This window comes from Grammomys surdaster, unplaced genomic scaffold, assembly GCF_004785775.1.
Source record: "Grammomys surdaster isolate TR1022 unplaced genomic scaffold, NIH_TR_1.0 185, whole genome shotgun sequence".
Taxonomy (NCBI): domain Eukaryota; kingdom Metazoa; phylum Chordata; class Mammalia; order Rodentia; family Muridae; genus Grammomys; species Grammomys surdaster.
Window position 1 is genome coordinate 2,068,969 of NW_021604630.1, and position 21,864 is coordinate 2,090,832.

Below are 21,864 nucleotides of genomic sequence, written 5' to 3' on the forward strand. Positions count from 1 at the left end.
TCTCTCTCTCTCTCTCACACACACACACACACACACACACACACACACACACACACACACACTTCATCTCTGTCTCTCCTGCTACACCTGGTCCTGAAGAAAAACTCTAGATTCTACAAGACCCACTTACTCTGCTCAAACTGTCTCTTCTGATTCTGTAACATCAGGTGACTGTGATAGTTCTCTGTTCAAGTCTTGACCAGACAATAAGTCGGCTTTATGACATATGATATGACTCCTCCAGCGAGCCCTGTGGTTTCTCTATGTGAGTGCTCTTACTGTCTGTCTACTTGAGATTAGTATTATGAGACAGCAGCATGGTCTACCCTCTAGCACTTTATTCTCTTGCCTCAGACTCTTCCATTACTGGGATTATAGTCATTCATATACCACTACCATTTTTGTTTTCAATGTACACACAGTAATTGTATATATTTATGAGGTCACAGATCCTTACAGGCAACTACTGGTAATATTAAAAACTGCCTTTTGTAGTGACGGCCCTAATGGCTATGGCAGTGTCTCCCCCAACAGGCTACAAGCGACTTCCGTCACTGAAAGATTTGCTAGGTTTTATTTTATTTTTTTTAATAATAATTATAATAGTTTCAAATCTAAGTTGCTTGGTGACAACTTTGACTAGGCTTACCTCTCTCTCAAAAAACCAAAACGAGGCAGGCTGTGGTGGAACTCCCTTGCATTCCGAGTGCTTGGCGGCTGAAATGGGTGAAACAGGAGTCCAAGACTAGCCTAGGTTTCATATAAGAACTTAACCTAGGGGCTGGAGAGATGGCTCAGAGGTTAAGAGCACTGACTGCTCTACCAGAGGTCCTGAGTTCAATTCCCAGCAACCATGTGGTGGCTCACAACCATCTGTAATGAGATCTTATGACCTCTTCTGATGTGTCTGAAGACAGCGACAGTGTACTCATATACATAAAATAAATAAATCTTTAAAAAAAAAAAAAAAAGAACTTGACCCAGAACACCAAAAGGAAAAGCAGGATGTAAGAAATAAACAAACAAAACCAAACAAAAGCCACCCTCTGAGCTCAGTCACATTCACACTTTTCCCCTAGTGTTAGGGCACCCTGCCTGGGTGTCCTGTAGTAGGCAAAGTGCAAACCTTGAAAGAAAAGGCCACCTCTATTCAGGGCCCTTCACAGGAAACCCTGACCTCCAGATGATGTGTGGTCTGGAGTGGCCCGTCTATGACTGTCCCCAGTAGCTTTCAAGGGAGCAAGGCTTACCACCCCAGAGAGGGCAATGGAGAAGGACCTTGAAGATTTAGTAACAGGAAACAAAGGAAGAGTCAATGAGAAGCTGACCAATTACTTGTAGCAAATACTCTGGACTTTGGGGAGTGTGTGTGAAATCTCACGTGGCCCATGTAGTAGGATACTTATTCTGCTACATTGTATTCCCAGTGGAGCTTTGTGATTAGGCAGTAGAAGAGGAGGTGGAGCTGGGAGAGAAAGAGAGGAAGGGGAGGGGAGAAAAAGAGGAAGGGGAAGGAAGAAAAAGAGGAAGGGGAGGAGAAGAAGGAGGCTATGGACCATGGAGAACCACAGATGGGTCGAAAGCTGTCCTGGGTAGCAACTTCTATCAAAAGGTTAGATACTGGGTATCAACTCTAACTGTGTGGGCATCTTGTTAATTGAGCATTTCTAAATATGTAAATCCTTTAGATAATCATTTTAAGCTTTAAGAGTCTTCATTCTACTGGTACTGTGAGAATGACAGATATTGTCTGGGGTTTAGCCAAGCTTTGTGGATGCAGTGTGGTAGATCGGCGAGCCATCCCCCATGCTGGTGTCTCGTGGGTGTCAGGGCCTGCGCATCTAGCTAGCCAGAACCAGGGTCAGAGCCAAGGAGCAGTGGGAACATGGCGGCTGCCCAGAAAAAAGCCTGACTGGATGCCATTTTCTATATATTACCCCTACAGGCCCAAGCCATACGCTTAAACCCACTATGTAGCTGACGATGCCCTTGAACCCCTGATTTTTCCCATCTCTACCTTCCAAGGAGCATCACCTTGTCCAGCTGTTTTCCTAATGCTCAGTGACAAAGGTGGCCCAGAGCAAAGAGAAGAGGCTTTGGGAACAGACGTGAAATGGAGTGGAAGCTGTGGGCTCTGCAGGAGGGAGGTAAGAGTCTCCTGAAATGACAGCACCTGTAAGAGATGCTCCAGACCAGTCCCTTGACTCCAGGGTCCAGGCTCACCAATGCCCTTGATGTCCTCACTGGGAGCGGAGGGAGGCAACATCTTTCTGGGTCTCTGCATTTGATATAGTCTTGACAGGTGACATTTCTTTGAGACTTGGAGCTTGAGTGATACCTGGGGAAGCTAGTTTTCCTGGGCTTGTTATCTCTCTGTCTCTGTCTGTCTGTCTGTCTGCCTCTCTCTCTCTCTCTCTCTCTCTCTCTCTCACACACACACACACACACACACACACACACAAAGAGTGCTGGGTTGTATCCCAAAACATGCTAGTCAAATGTTCTATCATGGAGATATATTCGATGGTGTCATTCTCCTCTCACCTCCTCCTCTTCCCCCCTTCCTTCTCTTCTTCCTCTTCCTCTTCCTCATCCTGCTCCTCTTCCTTCTTCTCCTCCTCTCTTTCTTTCTTCCTCTTGAGACAAGAGTCTTACCATGTAGTCCAGGCTAGCCTCAAATTCATTATTTTATAGTCCAGGCTAGCCTTGAACTCACCATCCTCCCTTTTCCATTTACAGAGTACTGAAACTGTTGGCATGGATCACCTCACCTGGCCCAATTCTAATGTTTGAAGCTCATTTTATGCTTGCAAGTTATTAACTTATGGTTTGAGCTTATGATATAATAAACATGCAAACAAACAAACCCACCATATTTGGTCTCAGGAAGCTGGTCCCCTTCCCCTGAGACGCCCAGCCTCCTGCTTGCAGTGGGCAATGTCTTCAGCTGCTTAACTGCAGGCTTTACTATGGCTCAAACTCACACATCATGCTGGTTTTTGGTTCCCAAGTTTGCCAGTCAAAGACCTTGGACATGCTTTGTGAGCTCTGTTGGTGACATCTCTCACGTAGACTTAGTGTCCAGGAAAATAGAATAAACAGGGGCCTAGAGGGAGTTTCTCAAATTCCAAACATTTGACCTCAGAATTTGGCAGAATTTGTCACTGAGTCCGCTAGGAACAGAACCGTTCTGCTTGGCCCCTTGCCTTCAGCACCTGCTACCCCATTGGACACAGCAAGCCTCTAGACTCCTCTATTCATGTTTGCAAAGATACCTCCCCTGGGAGAAGGGCCTGGCTTCTTCCTGGAGCCAATTTAAAAACCTAAAGGGGCCTTTAAAAATACATTTAAGAGTTGGAGCGCATCCTGCCCCTGTTAGCTTATGAGCTCATTTCTGCTGGGAACCCAGTGACATTTCCATTCCTGCTTGTCAGTCAGTTTTTCTTTAGATTTGTTATAAGATAAACATCCCCCCCCCTGCAAAATTCTTCTCACATTCTTAAGGAAACTCAAGGTTCCAGTTACACCGATTCCTAGCCTGTTCCCTTTGTTAAATCTCCGTTTGACTCCTGCTCGCCCGCTTCCCCATTTCTCAGCTACTCGGCTACTCGGGGCAACACGAAGCCTCTGTTTGTTACAGATTACCTCATACCACGCAGTAGGCCGAACCCCAGGCTTTGTACATGCTAGTCAAGTACTGTCCCGGCGGGCCGCACAGGGCGCTATTATTTATTTAAATATCTCCCTTAATTTCTGAAGTCTCCTGTTCTCAAGGTCACCTTTCCTGTGCTAGATCCAAAACCAGGCCTCCTAAGGTGGAGGGGCCCAGTCAGAAGAGGTACACCCATTCTTCAAGTGGAAACTTGGAGTCGAACAAGGGCATGGACCAAGGCTAATCACAGAGGTCAGAGGAGTTCTTGCGTATGCTGGAAAGAAGCTTAGTGGTCGCCGAAGAGAAGGGAGGAAAATTAATACAACAGCTCTCCAAGAGCGATCTCGAGTTTCTCCATCCCCATGACGTTTCTATTGAACACGATCTTCCCACACCAACCTCCAAATTGCTGTCACTAGAGTCGTGCATCTGTGTGCCCGGGAGATGTTGCTACGGAGACTTGGCGTGATTTCCCTCTTGAAGACTGCTATTCAGTTTTAAAACACATCTCGGGCACCCAGGCTACCACAAACAGCCGCTGACGCTGCGGTGAATGCAGCACACCTCCATGGGAGCTCCACAAGAACCCAGTGTATCTGTCAAAATAATGATACGTTTCTCGTTCTGGTTTTTTGTTTTTGTTTTTTTTCCCTTTGTGCTGGGGGTTGGGTCCCAGGCAAATGATCTACGTCTCAGCTACAGCTAAATCTCGTGAACTTTTAAAGTTTATAGACACCACTAGGTTCCTTCGGGGCACTCAGAAAGTGAAAGTGGATCCATGGAAAGAGGGCCGGAGAAATTATCCTATTTCTGCCACAGTTAATATGTGAGCTCAGACAGCGCTTGTATTATTCATGTCGCCTTGGAGAGCTCTCAGGGTCGGGTCTCAGAGGGTCTAGTTTCTCAGGGTCTGTTGTCTCAGAACCAGATCTCTAAGGCTCTGTCCTCACAGGGTCTGCTCTCTCAAGGGTTGCTTTCTCTCTCTCTCTCTCTCTCTCTCTCTCTCTCTCTCTCTCTCTCTCTCTCTCTCTCTCTCTCTCTCTCCCTGCCTCCCTCCCTCCCTCCCCCCCCATACTCCCTGAGTCAGGTCTCTCAGGGTCTGTTCTCTCACCATCTTGCCTGTCAGCTGCTGGTCTCTCATGGTCTCCTCTCGGAATCTGGTCTCCCAGGGTCCCCTGGGGGTCTCGTATAATCTGTCTTCACGTGGTCTCATCTCTCAGTGTTTGGCCTCTCCGTTCTGTTCCCTCAGGCTCTGGTCTCTTTACATCTGTCTTTTCATGGTCTGCTCCCTTGGGGTCTGGTCTCTCACGGTCTGTCATTTGGCAGTAATATTTTGTGCTCAGGATAAAGATTCATTTCTTTGACCATAAATCACACAGTAGTGGGAGTTGATGGGTCACTTCTTCTGTTAATCGTGTTTGGTATTTTAACATGAAGAACAAATATCTGAGAAACAGCAGATGTGTCTAACCCGATTTAAACATTGCACAAAGTTTATATGGCTCGGAACATCAAATTACTCTATCAATATGCGCAATTGTTTTCTTTTTATTTACTTATGTGTGTGCAAGAGAGGGGAGGGAGGGAAGGAAGGAGAGGAAGACACACAGAGAGGGAGAGGGCATGTTTGTGGAGGGCAGAGGACGCGGAGGCATGTTTGAGGTGGGTCCCAGGGACTGATTCTGGTCATCAGACTTTTCAGCAAAAGCCTTTTACCATCTTCTTACCTCCCCTCCCCCGTCTCTTTTACTTTCTACTTTTTTTTTTTTAAATTTGATTTTTTAAAAAAATTTTTAGAGTGTCTTTCTATATAACCTTGACTGGTCTGGAACTCTTGCTTAAGCCTCCCAAATACTAGGATTCTAGGGATATGCCATCACATTGAGGATTTTGTATTTATATACTCATTTAAAATAATTTTACGGGTATACAGCACATGCCAAGAATCCCAAAACTCAGGCATAGTTCATCATCACCATCATCACCATCATCATCATCATCATCATCATCATGTGTGTGTGATGTGTAGACCCATGCACTGTGGCCTAAGAGTGTTAGTCTAAAGATAACCGTGGAGTTGGTTCTCTCCTCCCATCTTTATATGGGTTCCCAGGATTCCACAAGGCTTATGTGGCACAAGGTTTACTCACTGAACCGTATCTCTGGCCCTCAGGGGTTGCTTTTAGTATTAAAAGATAGGACTGAAAACAGAGGCAGAAGATCATAAGTTTGAGGCCAACCAGGGGACCACACAGTAAAACCTTGCCTCAAAATGAACACATAAAGAGACAGGTCTTAATTTGCATTCTGTTGCTGTCATAAAAATACTAACCAAAATGAACTCACCCATTCCGGGGTGAGGGTGGGATTGATTTGGCTTATACTTATGCCATAGGTCATCACCGAAGGAAGTCAAGGCAGGAACTGAAGCAGAGACTACAGGGAAGGGAGCTTACTGGCTTGCTCTCCAGGCTCTGATTTAACTAACTTTCTTATGTCTTCCAGGACCACTTGCCTAGGGAGTGGCGCCACCCACAGCGGGCTGGACCCTTTCGCCTCAACCATTAATCAAGAAAATGCTTCACAGACCTGCGTAAAGGCCAATCGGCTGGAGGCATTATCTCAGATGGAGTTCCTTTTTCCCAGACTACCCTAACTGCTAACAAAAATATAACTGACACAACATAAATAAATTTACTTAACCCAGTTTTTAAAATAAGAGTTAAAAAGCACTTCAGAGGAGGTACATTTTCTTCCATTCTCCTACAGTATCCAGCTGGAGCTGATGCAAGACGGAGTAACACACAGGAAAAGCACACAGACTTTACAAGTTTGTAAGTACCCTCATAAGAAAATTGAAGACCCTAGGACGGCAGTTCTCAACCTGTGGGCCGAGACCCCTTCGGATCATGATAATTGTATTTATAATATTACCAGATATTTATATTACAATTCATAACAGTAGCAAAATTACAGTTATGAAGTAGTAACAAAAATAATTTTATAGTTGGGGGGGATCACCGCAACATGAGGAACTGTTTTAAAGGGTCACAGTGTTAGGATGGTTGAGAACCAGTGGAAAAGGAGACACTTTTAGACATGAACACTCATAAGCTACATGGGATTTTTAAAAAAATAGTAAGATGGGGAACAGGAACTTGGGAGATGCTGGCCGGTTTATGGAGTTGAGTTTGCATAGACGTCTTGGCTCCTCTCAAGAGGAAGGAGATCTTTTCCATGAGCTTCATTTCTGGGTTTCAAGAAGAAAAGAGAAGGTCAGAATGGCCTTCGTGCACTCCCTGATCTTGAAAACCTTAGCCCCAGGTAGTTAACAAGTTCCCTAGGCCAGCCTGGACTACTGAGCCACACCCCATCCCAATCCTACGTGACCGATTTTGAACTCTCGTTCATTGTCAACCCCTGAAACTATTTTAGTGTGACTGTGACTCTGGAATACAATAAATCTCAGCTTGTAAAAGGCCCATATTTGAAAGTTTGACTTTAACATCTGTTTTACAAAGTGTGAAGACAAGCTACGATAGAGCTTCCTTATTCTAGCTGTGTGATACTCGTGACTGAGTCCCGGTCACTACAGTGTATCCCACAGTTCCCATTAGACGCTATGAAAAAATTAAAATACTAACTTCCACTTCAGTGCAGTTTCCAGAAACTTCCAGAAGTGAGACCTGGGTAGCAGGCGGGTCACAGAGTTCTGCTTTGTCATAGGCTGATGTTTGTGATAGTGAAACTCAGAATCACTTAGGACACCGGCGAAGCACACCTCCAACTCACTGTCAGTATGGGTGGTACAATCCAGTGGGCTGGGAGAGCAGAAAGGAACCAAAGTAAGGAGATCGCCTGTCTATGGACACGCCTTCTCCATCAGGGTGCGCCGAGGAGCGAGCCTGGCTGCTCCACCACGCCCTGTTTCTCTCATAATGAATCCACTCACACCATATTAAAATAAACCTTCCCCTTCCTTTAAAAATTTTCGTTACACGTTTATTTACTTAGTAAATAGGAGGGTATGCATGGAAGTCAGAAGACAATTGGTGGGAGTTGGTTCTCTCCACCCGGTGGATCTTAGGGATCAAACTCAGATCCCCAGCCTTGGTGGGCGTTGCCTTTACTCACGGAGCCATCTTGCCGGTCTTTTTTAAGTTGTTTCTGTCCGGGATCCTGTCATGGCATGGGCTAGTCGCTTTTCATATGGAAATTTAAAAATAATATTTGCAAGTTAGGGTTAAGAAAACACGGTCTACTGTAAACTGCATAGTGCGACAGGACCCAGAAAAAGTCACATCACTAATAGAACAGCGAGCAGATCCCAACCTTCCTAAAGCTGTGACCTTTTAATACAGGTCTTCATGCTATGGTGAACCCCCCTCCCCGCCCCGACCGTAAAGTTATTTCATTGCTCCTTCATAACTGTAATTTTGCTACTGTCGTGAATCATAATGGAAAGACCCGATATGGTACCCAAAGGGGGTCGCGACCCACAGGTTGAGAATCATTCGACTAATGGTTCTGCGGGAAAAGCCCAGACACTATGGCCATTGAACCCTCTTTTCTTTTGGGCTTCTTCATCTTCTCTGGGACATCTTCAGCTGCCTGCTTCCTCTGCTGTGTCCCATCCTGGTCTCACAGGAAACTAGAAAATAAAACTTATATTAAATGACTCTTAATTCAGAAAGCTTACCCTTGTCACGGGGGGTGGTGGTGGGGTGGGGGTGGTGGGGGTGGTGGGACCATGCGCACAGATCACCGCTGTCCACTCAGACATGAACCCTGAAGTCCCTTCCTTCAGTTCCCAAGCTTGGATAGTTCTGCATCATTCATGGCTGTGTCGCTGATTTGAGTTGACTATGGAGGTCATTTGAAGTCACGCAGCTGGGACAATTCTAGGGTTCATTTAAAAAAAATCAAATAATTTTAAATTTTTAGAATTATTCGTGTGTATCTATGTGTACTCGTCACGCTGTGCACGTGGATGTTGGAACAACCTTCAGGAGCTGGTTCTTTCTGTCCATCAAGTAGGTCCTGGGGCTTAAACTCAGTCTTGATAGCAAGCACCTTTACCTACTGAGCCATTGCTGCCTCTTAATTCTTTTTAAAAAATTATATTAAAAACATTTTTTTGGCTGAGTATGTTGGTATACAACTTTAAACCCTGTACTTAGGAGACAGAGATAGGAAGACCTCTGTGACTTCAAGGCCAACTTGGTTACATAGTCAGTTCTAGGCCAGCCAGACTCTGTCTCCAAAATTTTTTGTAATTAAATTTATTTATTCACTTTACATCCCAATATCAGCTTCTTCGTCTCCTCCCAGTACCCCCTCACACAGATCCTCCCCCCTCCATTCTACCCTCCCCTTCTCCTTGTGAAGAGAGAGTTCTCTTCTGGGTATTAGACCCCTACATAACCCCCCCTCAAAAAATTTTAACTTATATTTTATGTGTATGAGTGTTTTGCTTGCATCATGTATGTATACCACATATGTACCAGGCACCCACAGAGTTCAGAAGAGAATATAAAATCTTCTGGAACTAGAAATATGGAAGACTGTGCGCCACCATGTAGGTGCTTAGCCAATGATGCCTTCCCAGCCTCTTAGGTGACAATGATGATTCTAACACATAGTTCCACTCACACAAATTCTAACATGTGTGGTTTTACACAGATAGATTTTAACATACATAGTTTTGCACATATATATTCTAATACGTGGTTTCACACAGCAATCATGTTTCTGGAGCTAGACGGATTCCTGGTGTCTTTGGCTGGCAAAGTGAGGAGAGGGACTGGCAGGATTGAAGGGGCACCAGCCAAACCTTAACCCCAGCTCTCCTCTGAACCCTGGTCATCAGGGCTGCACAGCGGCAGCATGCATAGAAACAACAGAAAAGAAAAGCTTTTCTCCATTTGATGGTTTAATTCATCATATTGGTTTGTCCTTTCCTAATTTCTACGGCGTTATTAGACGTGTATATTGGAAGTGAGATTGCTCATGATACCCCTGCTTTACTGCAGTAATTCCTGTTGCCAACACAGAGCAGAAGGATTCGCGGTCCTTGTACCCTCTTAGGACAATTGAGAAAACAGGGTTTAGGTGTGGTAGGGAGAGAAAGAGAGACAGACAGACAGAGCCATCCCTCCTGTGGTAAAAGGGAAAAGAGAAAGAAAAAAGCAAGAAGCAGCAAGGATGGGAGAAGAGGGAGGAGGAAGGAGGAGCTGAGGGGCAAATACAAGAAGGGGAGGGAAAAGAAAGGAGAGAAAGTCAGCACCTCCAGGACTGCTGGTCTGGGGGGCCAGCCATGGAGACTGCCGGACCCCACACCATCCTGGGGCAGGGAGGACTGATCAGACACCTGAGAACCCCAACGGCTCTTCTCTAAGTATAAGATAGTCCCACAGCTAAGGTGTTCGGAGAAGTCAGTGGCTATTTTAACAAATATTCCAACTGCCTAACTTTCTTACCAACCGCTATTTTCTACCTGTATGAGATGGTCCCGTATGAGCCCACTCTCTCCTGGGTTTGCCCCCTTCCTAGGACTCAACTTTCAATGTTCTCCCATTCTGTAATCTATGAGGCTAACACATGACTCTGTCATGTAGTCATTTAACTAGCCTATGCCCGAGGACAGTGCCACTGACGGGTAGAGAAAATGACTCAGATCAAGTGAAGACTAAATAAAAGATGGCTTATCGCTCATAGAGACATTTGGAATTTAGACCTCAACTGTGCAGAAAAGTTAAGTTTTGAGAACCTGGAATCCGAGCGAATTGTTGCTTCCGAGAAACGTTTCATTTTTAACTTTGCAGTGCTGTGCATGGAACCCAGGCCTTTACCCTTGCAAGTCACACTATCCCTAGCTGCACAGCAGCCACAAGGCTAGGCCCTGAACAGAAACAGGGCTCTGAGCCTAAGCAGGCTGCCCTCTGCTGCCACAGGAGGGGAAGAGTTTGGTTTATGCTGGCATAAGAGAGGAAAGAGTCTTTGCTTTTCCTTTTGTGGGCTTTTAAAGTTCTAAGAATGACCTTAAACTCCCAGGCCTCCTGCTCAGGGCATTAAAGACCGCAATCTAGAGCCTGGAGAGTTGGGTGAGCCGTTAAAAGCACTTGCTTCTCTTCCAAAGGACCTGCTTGGCTACCAGGTTCCACATGGTGACTCATAACCATCAATAACTCTAGTTTCAGAGGATCCAATGTCCTTTTCTGCCCTCCATGGGCACCAGGCATGCATATAATACACACGAGAGTACATGCACGCACACAGGCACGCAAAACAGAAATATCTTTTTTTAAAAATCAAACCCTCAACTGCAGCAATGCACAAATCCACGTGTGATTGATACAAGCTGTGGACAGCACTTACCCTCCAGATTTGCTTGCACACCAAATACTCACTGCAGCTCCTGCTTGCTTTTCATTTTTGAAGCTAAGGACAGCCTCCAAAATACAAGTTTTGAGCTGCAGTTGGAAAAACCGTATGGAAGCCTTTGGGAGCGAAGCCACCTAGTGGCCATTGTGCATATCTGCATCGAAGCTGATGCTACCTGGGAAATAGACCCCTTTGGTTGAACATTATTTACTTTAAGGCAGGGCATGACGGCACATGCTTTTAGTTCAAGCACTCAGGAGGCAGAGGCAGGTGGATCTTTTGAATTCAAAGCCATCCTGGTCTACAGAGCAAATTCTGGAATAGCCAGGACTGTTAAACAGAGAAACCCTGTCTTGAAAAACCAATACAATATTTTAAAAATTAAAATAAAAATTCAGTTTCTGGGGAATTCAAAATTGGCCATGCAAAACAAATGGAAAGGCCCTTCAGCAAAACAGAAGGCATGTTCTGTATCAACCATCATGAGGGGGGCGGGCTGTCTGGATGTTAATTCTTCAGCAAAATATTATGCCTCTGTCTGTATACATCACATTAGCTAATTGCAGCTACAAAGACTACTTCCTATCATTTCTGGTGTGTAGAACAAAAATGCCTAACTCTACACAAAGCCTTACAGCTGACGATTTGTGATACATTTCTGTCTTAAGACCTCAGTGCTGCTGAGATGTGGGAAATGTAACTTGTCTCTCTCAGGAGGCATCTCTCAGGAAGACTGCCAGTGTCTCCTGGAGCCATAACAATGTTGGTAGTCTTGGTTGGAATGACACTGGTTTCTGGGGAGAGAACTCAGGAGAATATAACCATATTTTCTTCTTCACTTGGGTACAAACTAAGGAAGGTCTGAAGTGAAGCAGGCTTGGGCTAGAGAGACTTTGGTCTGTGGTTAAAATCACTGGCTATTCTTCCAAAAGACCGACGGTGGATTCCTAGCACCTACACAGTGGCTCACAACCACCTGTAACTCCAACCCAAGGTGATCCAACACTCTCTTCTGGCTTCCAGGGGCACCAGGCACACATATGATAGACAGACATACAGAGACAAAACAACCTGTCTTAGTCACTTTTCTATTGCTGAGACACCATGACCAAGGCAACTATTGTAAGAGAAGTCATTTAGTTGGAGGCTTGCTTACTATTTCGGAGACTCAGTCCATTGTTATCATGGCAGGGAGCATGGTGGCAGGCAGGTGGACAGCAGAGGCTGTCCTGACACTCTGATCTGCAGGCACAAAGACCGTAGCATGGCAGGGCCTTTTGAAACCTCAAAGCCACAGTGACACATTTCCTCAACAGGGCCACGCCTCTTAATCCTTCTAATCCTTTCAAATAGTTCCACTCCCTGGTGACTTAAGCATTCAAATATGTGAGCCTATGATGGTCATTCTTATTTAAACCACCACACACTCATACACATAAAATATGCAAACTTAGAAAAAGACAATATAGAGTACAATATCTAGTCTAGACTTGGATCTCAGTCTGGGATAGAAAGCCAGATTCTTCCGTCATTGTAACATGGACTAACAACATCATGCTTCTGGACCATGTAAGCCAAAGACAACATGCTTCCGGTACATCTGCTTTTAGTAGACACATCTCAGGCAGGTTTTGTGACTTTAAAAGAGAAATGTAAGCCTGTAATCCAACATGCAGGAGGCAGGATCATAGCTTCCAGGATGGTGGCAAGGAGTTTCTTGCCTCATAGACAATGCTTCTAAAAGAGAAACTTGTGAACTCAAGAACCTCAGCTCCTGGCCAGGCGGTGGTGGCGCACGCCTTTAATCCCAGCACTTGGGAGGCAGAGGCAGGCAGATTTCTGAGTTCAAGGCCAGCCTGGTCTATAGAGTGAGTTCCAGGACAGCCCAGGCTATAAAGAGAAACCCTGTCTCGAAAAACCAAAAAAACAAAAAACAAAAAAAAAAAAAACAAACCACCCCTCAGCTCCCTGCTAGTATTCATTACCTAAATGAGGGGACTATGTGTTCCCCCAAACCAAAGCTAAACCTTTACCTCAACCTTCCAGGCCAAAAATTTCCATCAGGCAAAGGTGTCTTTGTTTGAGACAGGGTTTCTCTATGTAGCCCTGGGTGTCCTTGAACTTTGTACGTAGACCAGGCTGGCCTTACTCTCCTAAAGATCCACCTGCCTTTAACTCCCAAGAGCTGGGATTGAAAGCATGCACCACCACAATGCCTGCCTCCCATTTTTGACTGTAAAAAATGGGGATGGTTTTATCTAAGATGGCAAATTTTCATCTTATTTCCCCAATAATGCTAAGAAAACAAGACCTGTTGTAGAACACACATGTGAGAAGTACCTCCCCCACCCCCCAACCAGGACCACCATGGGCTGGTGAGAAGTACCTTGTACCCTCAAACCAGGACCACCACAGGCTGCAGAGCCTCACAATAAGCAGGTAGGGAAGTGCCTGATCTCCTTGCCGATTCACTCCCCTCTTCCAGCTTAACCCTGGCCCACCCCTAGATGGAGAGCCAACCCCGACTAGTGTTTAAAGTCTCTTCTCAGACTAACCTAGAAAACCCATGAAGCACCAGCTATTTTCTACACAGCTCCAGCTCACCCTGGGTCCTTCCGCAAGTTAGAAGAGCTTGGCGTAACTTGGCTTCTGCAGATTTGAAAACTGCCAGGGTGGACTCGACTCTTGGTGAGACCACAGAGCACTCAGCAAAAATTCTGTTTGCACAGATGCCGTCATGGTGGTTTCTATGGCGAGGTCTGAATTCCAGAGTTTGTTTTGTTTTCAATTACATGCCCAATGAAATGCATGAAGCCCCAGAAAACGAGTGCAAGAAAATGTCATGTTTTCTATTTTCAGACAGAAATATGGAGGCTTCCATAAACAGTCCAGGATAAAACAAGTGACGACCAGGGAAAAACAACACACCCCAGATGCAACAGTGGTAAACAGTTTTTATTCAGGCAATGAAACATGGAAAAAATATATTAGTAATTATCATAATAATTTCTTTTGTGTGAGTATAACTTTTACAAATATTTACCTGACATATAAAAAGGGAAATTACTATGTGTATAAAATCTATGAGGATGATTATTCACACAACACTGTCCTGACAGCAGGAGTCAATGCAGTGTGTGCCCCCCACCCCCCCACCCAGTGAGAGTCTCCTCATGAACTCCAGGGCACCAGGAGGTGGGGGAAGGGGGTTGTTGGACACAGTGGGAGCAGATGTGCAAATAAACACTTGGCACGTTAGTACAGTGGGTATCTATTGGCAAACACAGACTCTCTAACAGCAATACTGGAAAGCTGACAAATGCCTTGGAGACTTAACAGAGTGCCTGAATCCTGTCCCAAGGACTGCAAGGGACAAAGCTGAGGCTGAGGGTATGACCTTTACGCTGCCCTGTATCTGGTCTGGATGTGGGTTTCAGAGTTCAGATTTCTATGTGTCCATTTGAAAAAATTACTCACAAATATTGAATCGGTTACTTCCGTGAGGGGGGAAGCATTTTTGCCGAGCATACTCAGATACCATAGGAAGGCAGGGGGGATAGAGTGGCATCCTGAGAGTTGGTATTGAAGACACCATACAGGGAAGGTTCAGGCCAGACCTCAGCCCCACGCTTGGCCTCCTCTGAGTGGTGCAAACATCACACAGACTACCTGAGGCCAGCACTGCAGCAGCATCTCCAATCTACAACTACAACTGGAGTGTGTATGTGTTTACATAAAGCTGAAACCATGGTGCAATGAAGGAAGTCATTCCTCGGGAATCTTATTTGTCCAAATCTAACTGCATGCTGAGAGGCACGGACAGGGGGCTGCATTTGGATGGAAACTTCTAGAAGTGCAGTCTTTACTCTATGCAGTGCCAAGTGCTTGCCTGTACTGTTCTAGAAGAGAGCCTATGGAGAAGACCTGGTTCTATACCCGTTTCCCTTTTCTCTCCATACAGGAAGGACTTAGTAGTAAAAAAAATTTTTTTCTGATTTTTTTTCCCCCAGCACTGGGGGATGACATCCAGGGACTTGTGCATGCTGAGCAAATGTGTCACCAACTGAGCTACGTCCCCGGCCCTGGTGAGTTGCTTTGTAAAAAAGAATCGGAATCTGGAGGCCAGTCAAACCTTTCTTGGACATTAGTCTCCTTTGAAATAACTTCATTATTAAAACTTTTTTTGAAAGGTGCTTTCTTCGACCTTTGGCTTGGCGTTCTGGGATTCCCAGACCTTACCTGTTCATTAGTAAGTAAATAGTAATCTGTTACCCTTAAAATTCTTCATTAATATATACATCTTTAAATTCCTTGCCTAAATCATTTAACTCTTTCAACATCTACATTCTCTCTTCCCAAGAAGATTAAAAACAAAACAAACAAACAAACAAACAAACAAACACCTGAGAGGGAGCTCAGAGGGCCTCAGTCCTACAGAGAGACAGCAGGACCTAAGGTCACCAGCTGAAATGAGCCTAAGGGGACTAGGGAGGAGGGCTTCAGAAGGTCCATACCACTTTCAATTCAGTACGCCCTGAACTTGGGCCACAGATCCTGAAAAGCCTGTGGACCGCAGAGTGCCCTTTCCAGCCTGTGCTATCTATGCTGAAAGTGAAGGCTTCGGCCTGCCATGCTCAACCCAGGGCTGCCTAGTTAGTGGGCAAGCATTTGTGCACAGGCAGTGGCGAGTCTGCAGGGAGAACAAGGCTGCTGGTTGGAAAGGAAGCTTGGCTTAAGCTAGACTCCTGAAATCAGAGATTTCATCCCGTGCGCTCCAGTCCAGGCCTCCCAACCGTGTGCTTCAGCACTTCCTAATTTGGTCTGTCTCTGAAGATGCCTGAATCCACACTAGAGCTTCAGAGAATACGAAGTGTAGGGGAATTCCAGGTCTCCAGACAGAATCAACACTGCCTTCTGACCCACGGTAAACTGGTCAGTCTGTAATACTGACGGGTAAAACTTGTCTGCGCTTCGGCAAAGCAGAACTGAAGAGACGGTTCTAGGCTGAGAGTCTCAACAAGATCGCCTCAAATTCCCAAGCCACTCTGAGCGTTTCTCTTGTGTTCTAGATTTTCTGTTGTTTTTACATCGCTGGGGATCGGCAACAATGCCTGGCGCGTGGTGGACAAACGCTACCACTGAGTCACAGATCTGGCTCTCAAGCCTGGAAAGACAAGGGTCTCACGGTATAGCCCAGTCAAGGCCTGAACGTTAAGTCCCTGCTTCTGCCTCCAGGGTGCTAGGATTATAGGCATGTGCCACCATGTCTGGTCCCCCCATTTAATTGCCTAACAAAGAAGCTTTTGGCCCCCCCAGCATGATGTGTTGAAGAAGACTTTATATTTTTACTCTCCAGAGTGCTAAAAAGCTTTTTAGGGCTTATTTTAATTAAGAAAAATAAATAAATAGACTTTACTCTGCCTAGTGTATTTTCTTAACTTGCCAGCTGTGCACACTACATTTTTATTCTTGTTGGAGGATCTCCATAAGCTGGAAGTGGTGAACATTTCCTGGTAATAGTGATGACTAAGAGGCCACTGGCAAACACTGCTTAAAGGGCTAGCTCATGTCCCCTGTACAGCAGCTTCAATGAGCAGGGCCTGGTTTTCAGGGCCCGTCCGCCAGTGTGGCAGGGAGGGACAGTCACCATTCCTCTCCTGTGCCTTGGTAACATACAGCACAGCACAGGACACTTTAAAAAATATGCATGCTTAAAGAGATGACCGGGGAAGATGCAATTCCACGGTAAAGCACTTGCCTAATATGTTCAAGACCCTGGGTACAATCTCAGAACAACAACCACAACAAAACTCAGGAAACAAGAGATTTACGATGGAGACCACTCTTAAGTCTTTCATACAGAAAATAAGTCAATATATAAAATGAGCACACACGGATGCTGCCTGAACATTGTAGCAAAAACTCCTGCAGTGTTTTCTTAAAATGCAAAATTTAACTTCCTGTGCGGAAGACGGCTAAGCTGACACTGGTTACTTCCCCTGAAGACACATGAACGTGACACTACGTCTACTGCTACGGGCTTCACGTTAAGCCGCTGTGACTAAATTCAGAGCCCAAATGATTGTCAAGCCATTTCTCCAACCACAGAGAACTTCTGTCTGCTTGTGGGTTTTTTTTTCTTTTCTTTTTTTTTCTTTTTGTACAAAATGTTAAAAGACAGTAGGCCTCAGAACACAGCCTAGCCTAAGCACCGGTTATAATAAATGCATATTGACACAATGTGATTTCTAGCTTGCGGAGACGTTACTTCCCTGGAGCTAAAGGTGACGGCACACGGTAACACACTGCTAAAGGAGCACTGTCTTTAAGATCTATGGAGGCTCTCCACGAGGCACAATTCATTGCTGCAGTTGGCTCATGCAATGGCTTTATAAGGAGGGATATGTGTATATACTGAACAGCACACATTTACCATGAAGACTTGGGCGTAAGATTAAGGCAAAAAAAAAAAAAAAGTATCAAAGCTTCAATAGATTTGGCCTAAAGGAAGTCACTGTTATCAATGTGGGAAAGTTCTATTTGGGGGTTAATGTCCCTTAGGGTAAGTCCAGTATGAGTTCACAGAATTTCGTTTTGTCTGTGTGGACCCTGCTTCCCTCCCCAGCATTCAAGCGGTCTTTGCTTAAAATATTCGAGGGGCTGATTTGGAGAATGAACCACAGGACTCTTTACCGCCTGTTTTGTTTAAAAGCCCATCTCGAGTACGAAAGCATTTGTTGTTTTAAGTCTCTAAAAGGGTACAGCACTTGTAAGCATGGACAACCAAGGCTCTTTGATCTCTGACTGGTATGTAGGCTTCTATCATAGTTTAACAAGAGCAACTAAACTTTTCCCAAGTCCCATTTGTGTGTGTTTCAAACAGATAACAAAAGTTGACTTTTGTTTTAGAGACTAATAGGTCCAAGACCAGATCTGAGGGAGGCCCACGCTGCTGGTCATGTGACACTGCTTTCTGTATGAGCACAAAGGGCCAATGCTAAGGTCCTGGGGTAACCAAATACTGGGGCAGGAGACAGTACAGCAGGTCTTCCTTACCCTATGCCCCCTGGCCTTCACATCCTCAGCCTCTCCACCCTGACTCAAGTCAGGTTTGGGTGTTTGTTTTTTGTGAAAAGGACTATTTGCCTGGTACACTGCTGTCCTTAAACTCTGGGTACAAGTGATCTTTCTGTCCTACCTCCCACTAGCTAGGACACCCCCATGCTTCCACTCACTCCTTGTTTGACCTTGGACTTGATCATCCTGACTCCCCCTCTGGAGTATTGAGATTACAGGCATACAGTCTAATACCCAGTGTTTGTAGTTCTGGGGGTGGGGGGCAAACCCAGGGCTCTGTGCACAGGAAGCACGCTACCAAAGGAGCCGTGTTCCCAACCCCTACCAAGTCTGAAGCTGGCTTTTAGACCTAGGGCTCTGTTTCAAAATAAGAGTCTACATTTATTTATGTAACCAACCTCCTCCCTAGAGGTTCTTATCTGGATGCGCCTCTGGGGAAAAGCTGCAGCAATTATAGACATACATGCATGAGTAAGTCTGTAAAGAAAAGGGAGCTTAAAGCCCCATCGTCAAAGTGTTAGTAATGATGGGTCAAACTGTCCCCTTCGATAAAACTGCTGATACTGAAAATTTAAAAGATTAAGTAGGTCATAAAAATATCAAACAGGAGCTGGGGAGATAAACCCACACGGTTGCCACAAAATTAGAAATTCCACAAACTTGGGAAAAGCAAAGACGACAGCTAGATGAACTCAAGTTGGAGAAGCACAAGCCAGCCCCAGCAGCTGGCAGCCTGGTCGCAGGGCTCTGTGATCGCGTGACTCCATCTCTGCGTGACTCCATCTCTGCGTGACTCCCTCTTCTCCAGTCAGACTACAGCGGCTGCTGCGGTGAAGCAGCGGGACCGACGGGGCAGCAGCAGGCATGTGCTTTTGAAACGGTTACTTTTCTCTGCGAAGGGGTGCTTACTTCTGGATAAGGCAAGGTAATGTGGTCACAACAGGAGCAGCCAGACTCGGACCCGCACAGCTCACGGGACGACTCTCAGTCGGTCTTTCCCAGCTTTGCGATCAACTCGTCACAGATTTTTGTCAGTTCTTCAATCTCTTGATTCTGAAAGACAGAAGATGATGATTCTGCAGGCTGCTTTGTGTTCTGAGAGGGAAAGCCAGTGGCTAGACCCTCCTTAGGCATTCTAGTGGTTCTCCCGTTCCCTGCATCACAGTCTTTACAGAAAAGGTGGTCAAATGCCTCCCACCCATCAAAGTGTGTCTGTGTTCACACAGTACTATGCTGAAACCGAGCTGAGGACCGGGGAGCCACCAGCCCTCTTGAAGCTTACCCATAAACATTAGGTCCCAGGTTCTCTGGTTGTGTGGGTCACTTTCTAAAACACAAGTATGCGGATTTCACTTAATCCGCCTGTAGCTTCAGGGACTGGGATTCCAGACTCTGAGGAACGGCTACCAGACACAAGCTGTAATTCAGGGCATCACTGTGTGAACGCACACAGACAATACAGCAATTCAAACCCTGAAAACTGCTGACTGGAGGGAAATACAACTGGTGTCACAGAATGTCCATGACAGTCTGGGGTCAGCGAGAGGACCTCGGAGCAGCTACCCGTCTCCACATCTGTCACAAATACCCTGAGGAACTGACCACAGAACTGAAAAGCATCTTGGGGAGGTTAAGAGTGAATATGCAGCATTAAGTCCAGTACATGAGGGGTGGGTGTGAGAGGCGGGCATCAGCTGGGACACTAAGCACCTGCCCCCTCCTCAAAGCTCTCTCAAGGCAGCCTGGGCAAGAACCTTCTCACAGTTGCCTTCCAAATGAAATCACCTTAGTTGCCTCAACCCTGTCTCTTTGTTTTGCTGGCATGTCTGATGGCGAGCAGCCAGTCTTGAGCCTGGTGACATTATCTCTGCTTTCAACTTCTCAGCATCAATTATGTTGGGCTGTGATCCGATTTGGGCTGTCCTGTCCATGATGAGATGCCTGGCAGTGTTTCTGGCCTCTACCCACTCAGAGGCTCTGAGCATCTCCCAGTTACAACAGTCAAATTCAGTCTCTAGGCACAGCCTGGTGCCCCTGGAAGAAACATCTGCTCTGAAGACCGAGGATCCACAGCCGTGAACGCAACGATCCTTCACTTACTGCGCAAAAACTCACATCGAGAATGAAACACAGCTGTGGGCCCCAGACCAAGTGTCCAAGCCCCTGGACTCCTCGTTAAAAACACACCGTTTGCCTTCTGAAGCCTAGCAGCGGCTGAGGACTCCCTTGGTTAATAATGTAATGTGTGTCCCCAGAATCACTTCATAAGGGAGCCGGCCTGCAGTGTCTGAGTGAAACGAGCAAAGCCACATTCCTTCCTCCAGGTCCGTGAAAAGCTAAGTCTACTAAGGACTGACAGAAGCCAGAGCAGAGGAGGACAGCCGGATGTCCCTGCATCAGCGACAGGAGCCCCTCCGTGACAGACCCTTCCATACCTTCTGCTGGAGGGCCCTCTCCAGGGACTCCACCTTCATCTGCTCTTTCCGGAGTCCGGCGTGGAGAGCGGCGCTCTCAGCCTTCGCCTTGGAGCGAACCTGAGCAATTTCCTCATTGGCTCTGTGATTTGGGTTTGTTTGGGGAGGAGATAAGAAGGACACGGGTTAGTGATCAGGGACAGACAAAGAGACAGGAAGACAGAATGCCAATTACTGATTTCCACATAACACAGACTTGGGGCTGGAGAGATAGCTCAGTGGTTAAGAACACTGGCTACTCTTCCAGAGGTCCTGAGCAACCACACGGTGGCTCACAGCCATCTATAATGGGATCTGATGCCCTCTTCTGGCCTGCAGGCAGAACATTCTTATATATATATAAAATAAATAAATAAATAAATAAATAAATTCTACACAAACTCAAAATAACTGACTGCATGATCAGAGGAAAGCCAGGAATCAGTGATCTAATTTATATGAAACGACTAAGCACATATCCATGGGACATCCTGGTGGCAGAATCAATATCCTTCAAGCTTTGTTTCGTGAGGAAAATGAAATTAGGTAATTTCATAACAATCCTAGTTTTTAAAGGAGTTGTTCAACAGACCTCTTTTTCCACGTAAATGGTGCATGAAGGCCACTCTACAGCAAAGCACCCGGGGGGCAGTCTAACCTTTGTATGAGACTGACACAGTCTCTCACGTGGAATAGTTGCAGGCTTTCCCACTGTCAACTGTTGCCCTAAATGCACAGTAGGATACGGGTGTCTGTGAGTTACAGCCCTCAGAAAGTACCTTTATCAATGAGATTCGAGAGGAAACAGGTCACTTAACAAACATCCGGCTAAAATCGATAAAGATGCTACAGCCTCACCAGCAACGAGACGTAAACATTAAAGTGATAAGCCCTTTGTGTGATAGCCGGGGCCCCTAAATGTTGGGTGGGGAGATGACTGAAGCCAAGATCTTGTGCCTGCTGAGTGGGTGGACAAAAGTACAGTATTGTATTGTCCTAAGAACGAAAAGAATGACAGAACGACACGCAATAAGAAGGATGGGAGGCATGGCATGGGAACAAAGAAAACCCAAACTATACACACCTTATGAACCAGCAATTCCATCTTTGGCTAACTCTTCACAAAAATAACCTGCTAATGTGGCTGTTTTCAACACGGAGAGTTTGAGCCAATCTAAATGCTCATCAGTAAAGAAACGCTATATCGGCCAGAGTTGGCTCAGTGTTTTAAGAGCACTGGCTGCTCGGGCAAAGGACCCAGGCTCTACATGGTGGCTCACACTCTAGGTGCCTCCGTGG

General features: G+C 45.8%; 1 protein-coding gene and 1 long non-coding RNA gene across 3 annotated transcripts in view; one reads left to right on the plus strand and one right to left on the minus strand.

The window, feature by feature from the left end:
• Positions 1-1,574: 1,574 nt before the first annotated feature.
• LOC114621926 lies at positions 1,575-7,127 on the plus strand. Of its 2 annotated transcripts, none has more exons than XR_003711495.1 (3): positions 1,575-1,612; positions 2,026-2,147; positions 6,158-7,127. It is a non-coding gene; the product is annotated as an uncharacterized LOC114621926 (long non-coding RNA). The 2 variants fall into 2 exon arrangements; XR_003711494.1 differs by lacking the exon at positions 6,158-7,127 and adding an exon at positions 2,740-2,863.
• A 6,842-nt stretch (positions 7,128-13,969) lies between these two features.
• Positions 13,970-21,864, minus strand: part of Tacc1 (transforming acidic coiled-coil containing protein 1) — a 52,085-nt gene continuing 44,190 nt past the window's right edge. The window contains exons 12-13 of the mRNA XM_028768175.1: positions 20,548-20,668; positions 13,970-19,165 (exon numbers count right to left, since the gene is read on the minus strand). Of these exons, the coding sequence (XP_028624008.1) occupies positions 19,097-19,165; positions 20,548-20,668 (190 nt within the window). The 3' untranslated portion in view covers positions 13,970-19,096. The remainder of the gene's footprint in view (positions 19,166-20,547; positions 20,669-21,864) is intronic.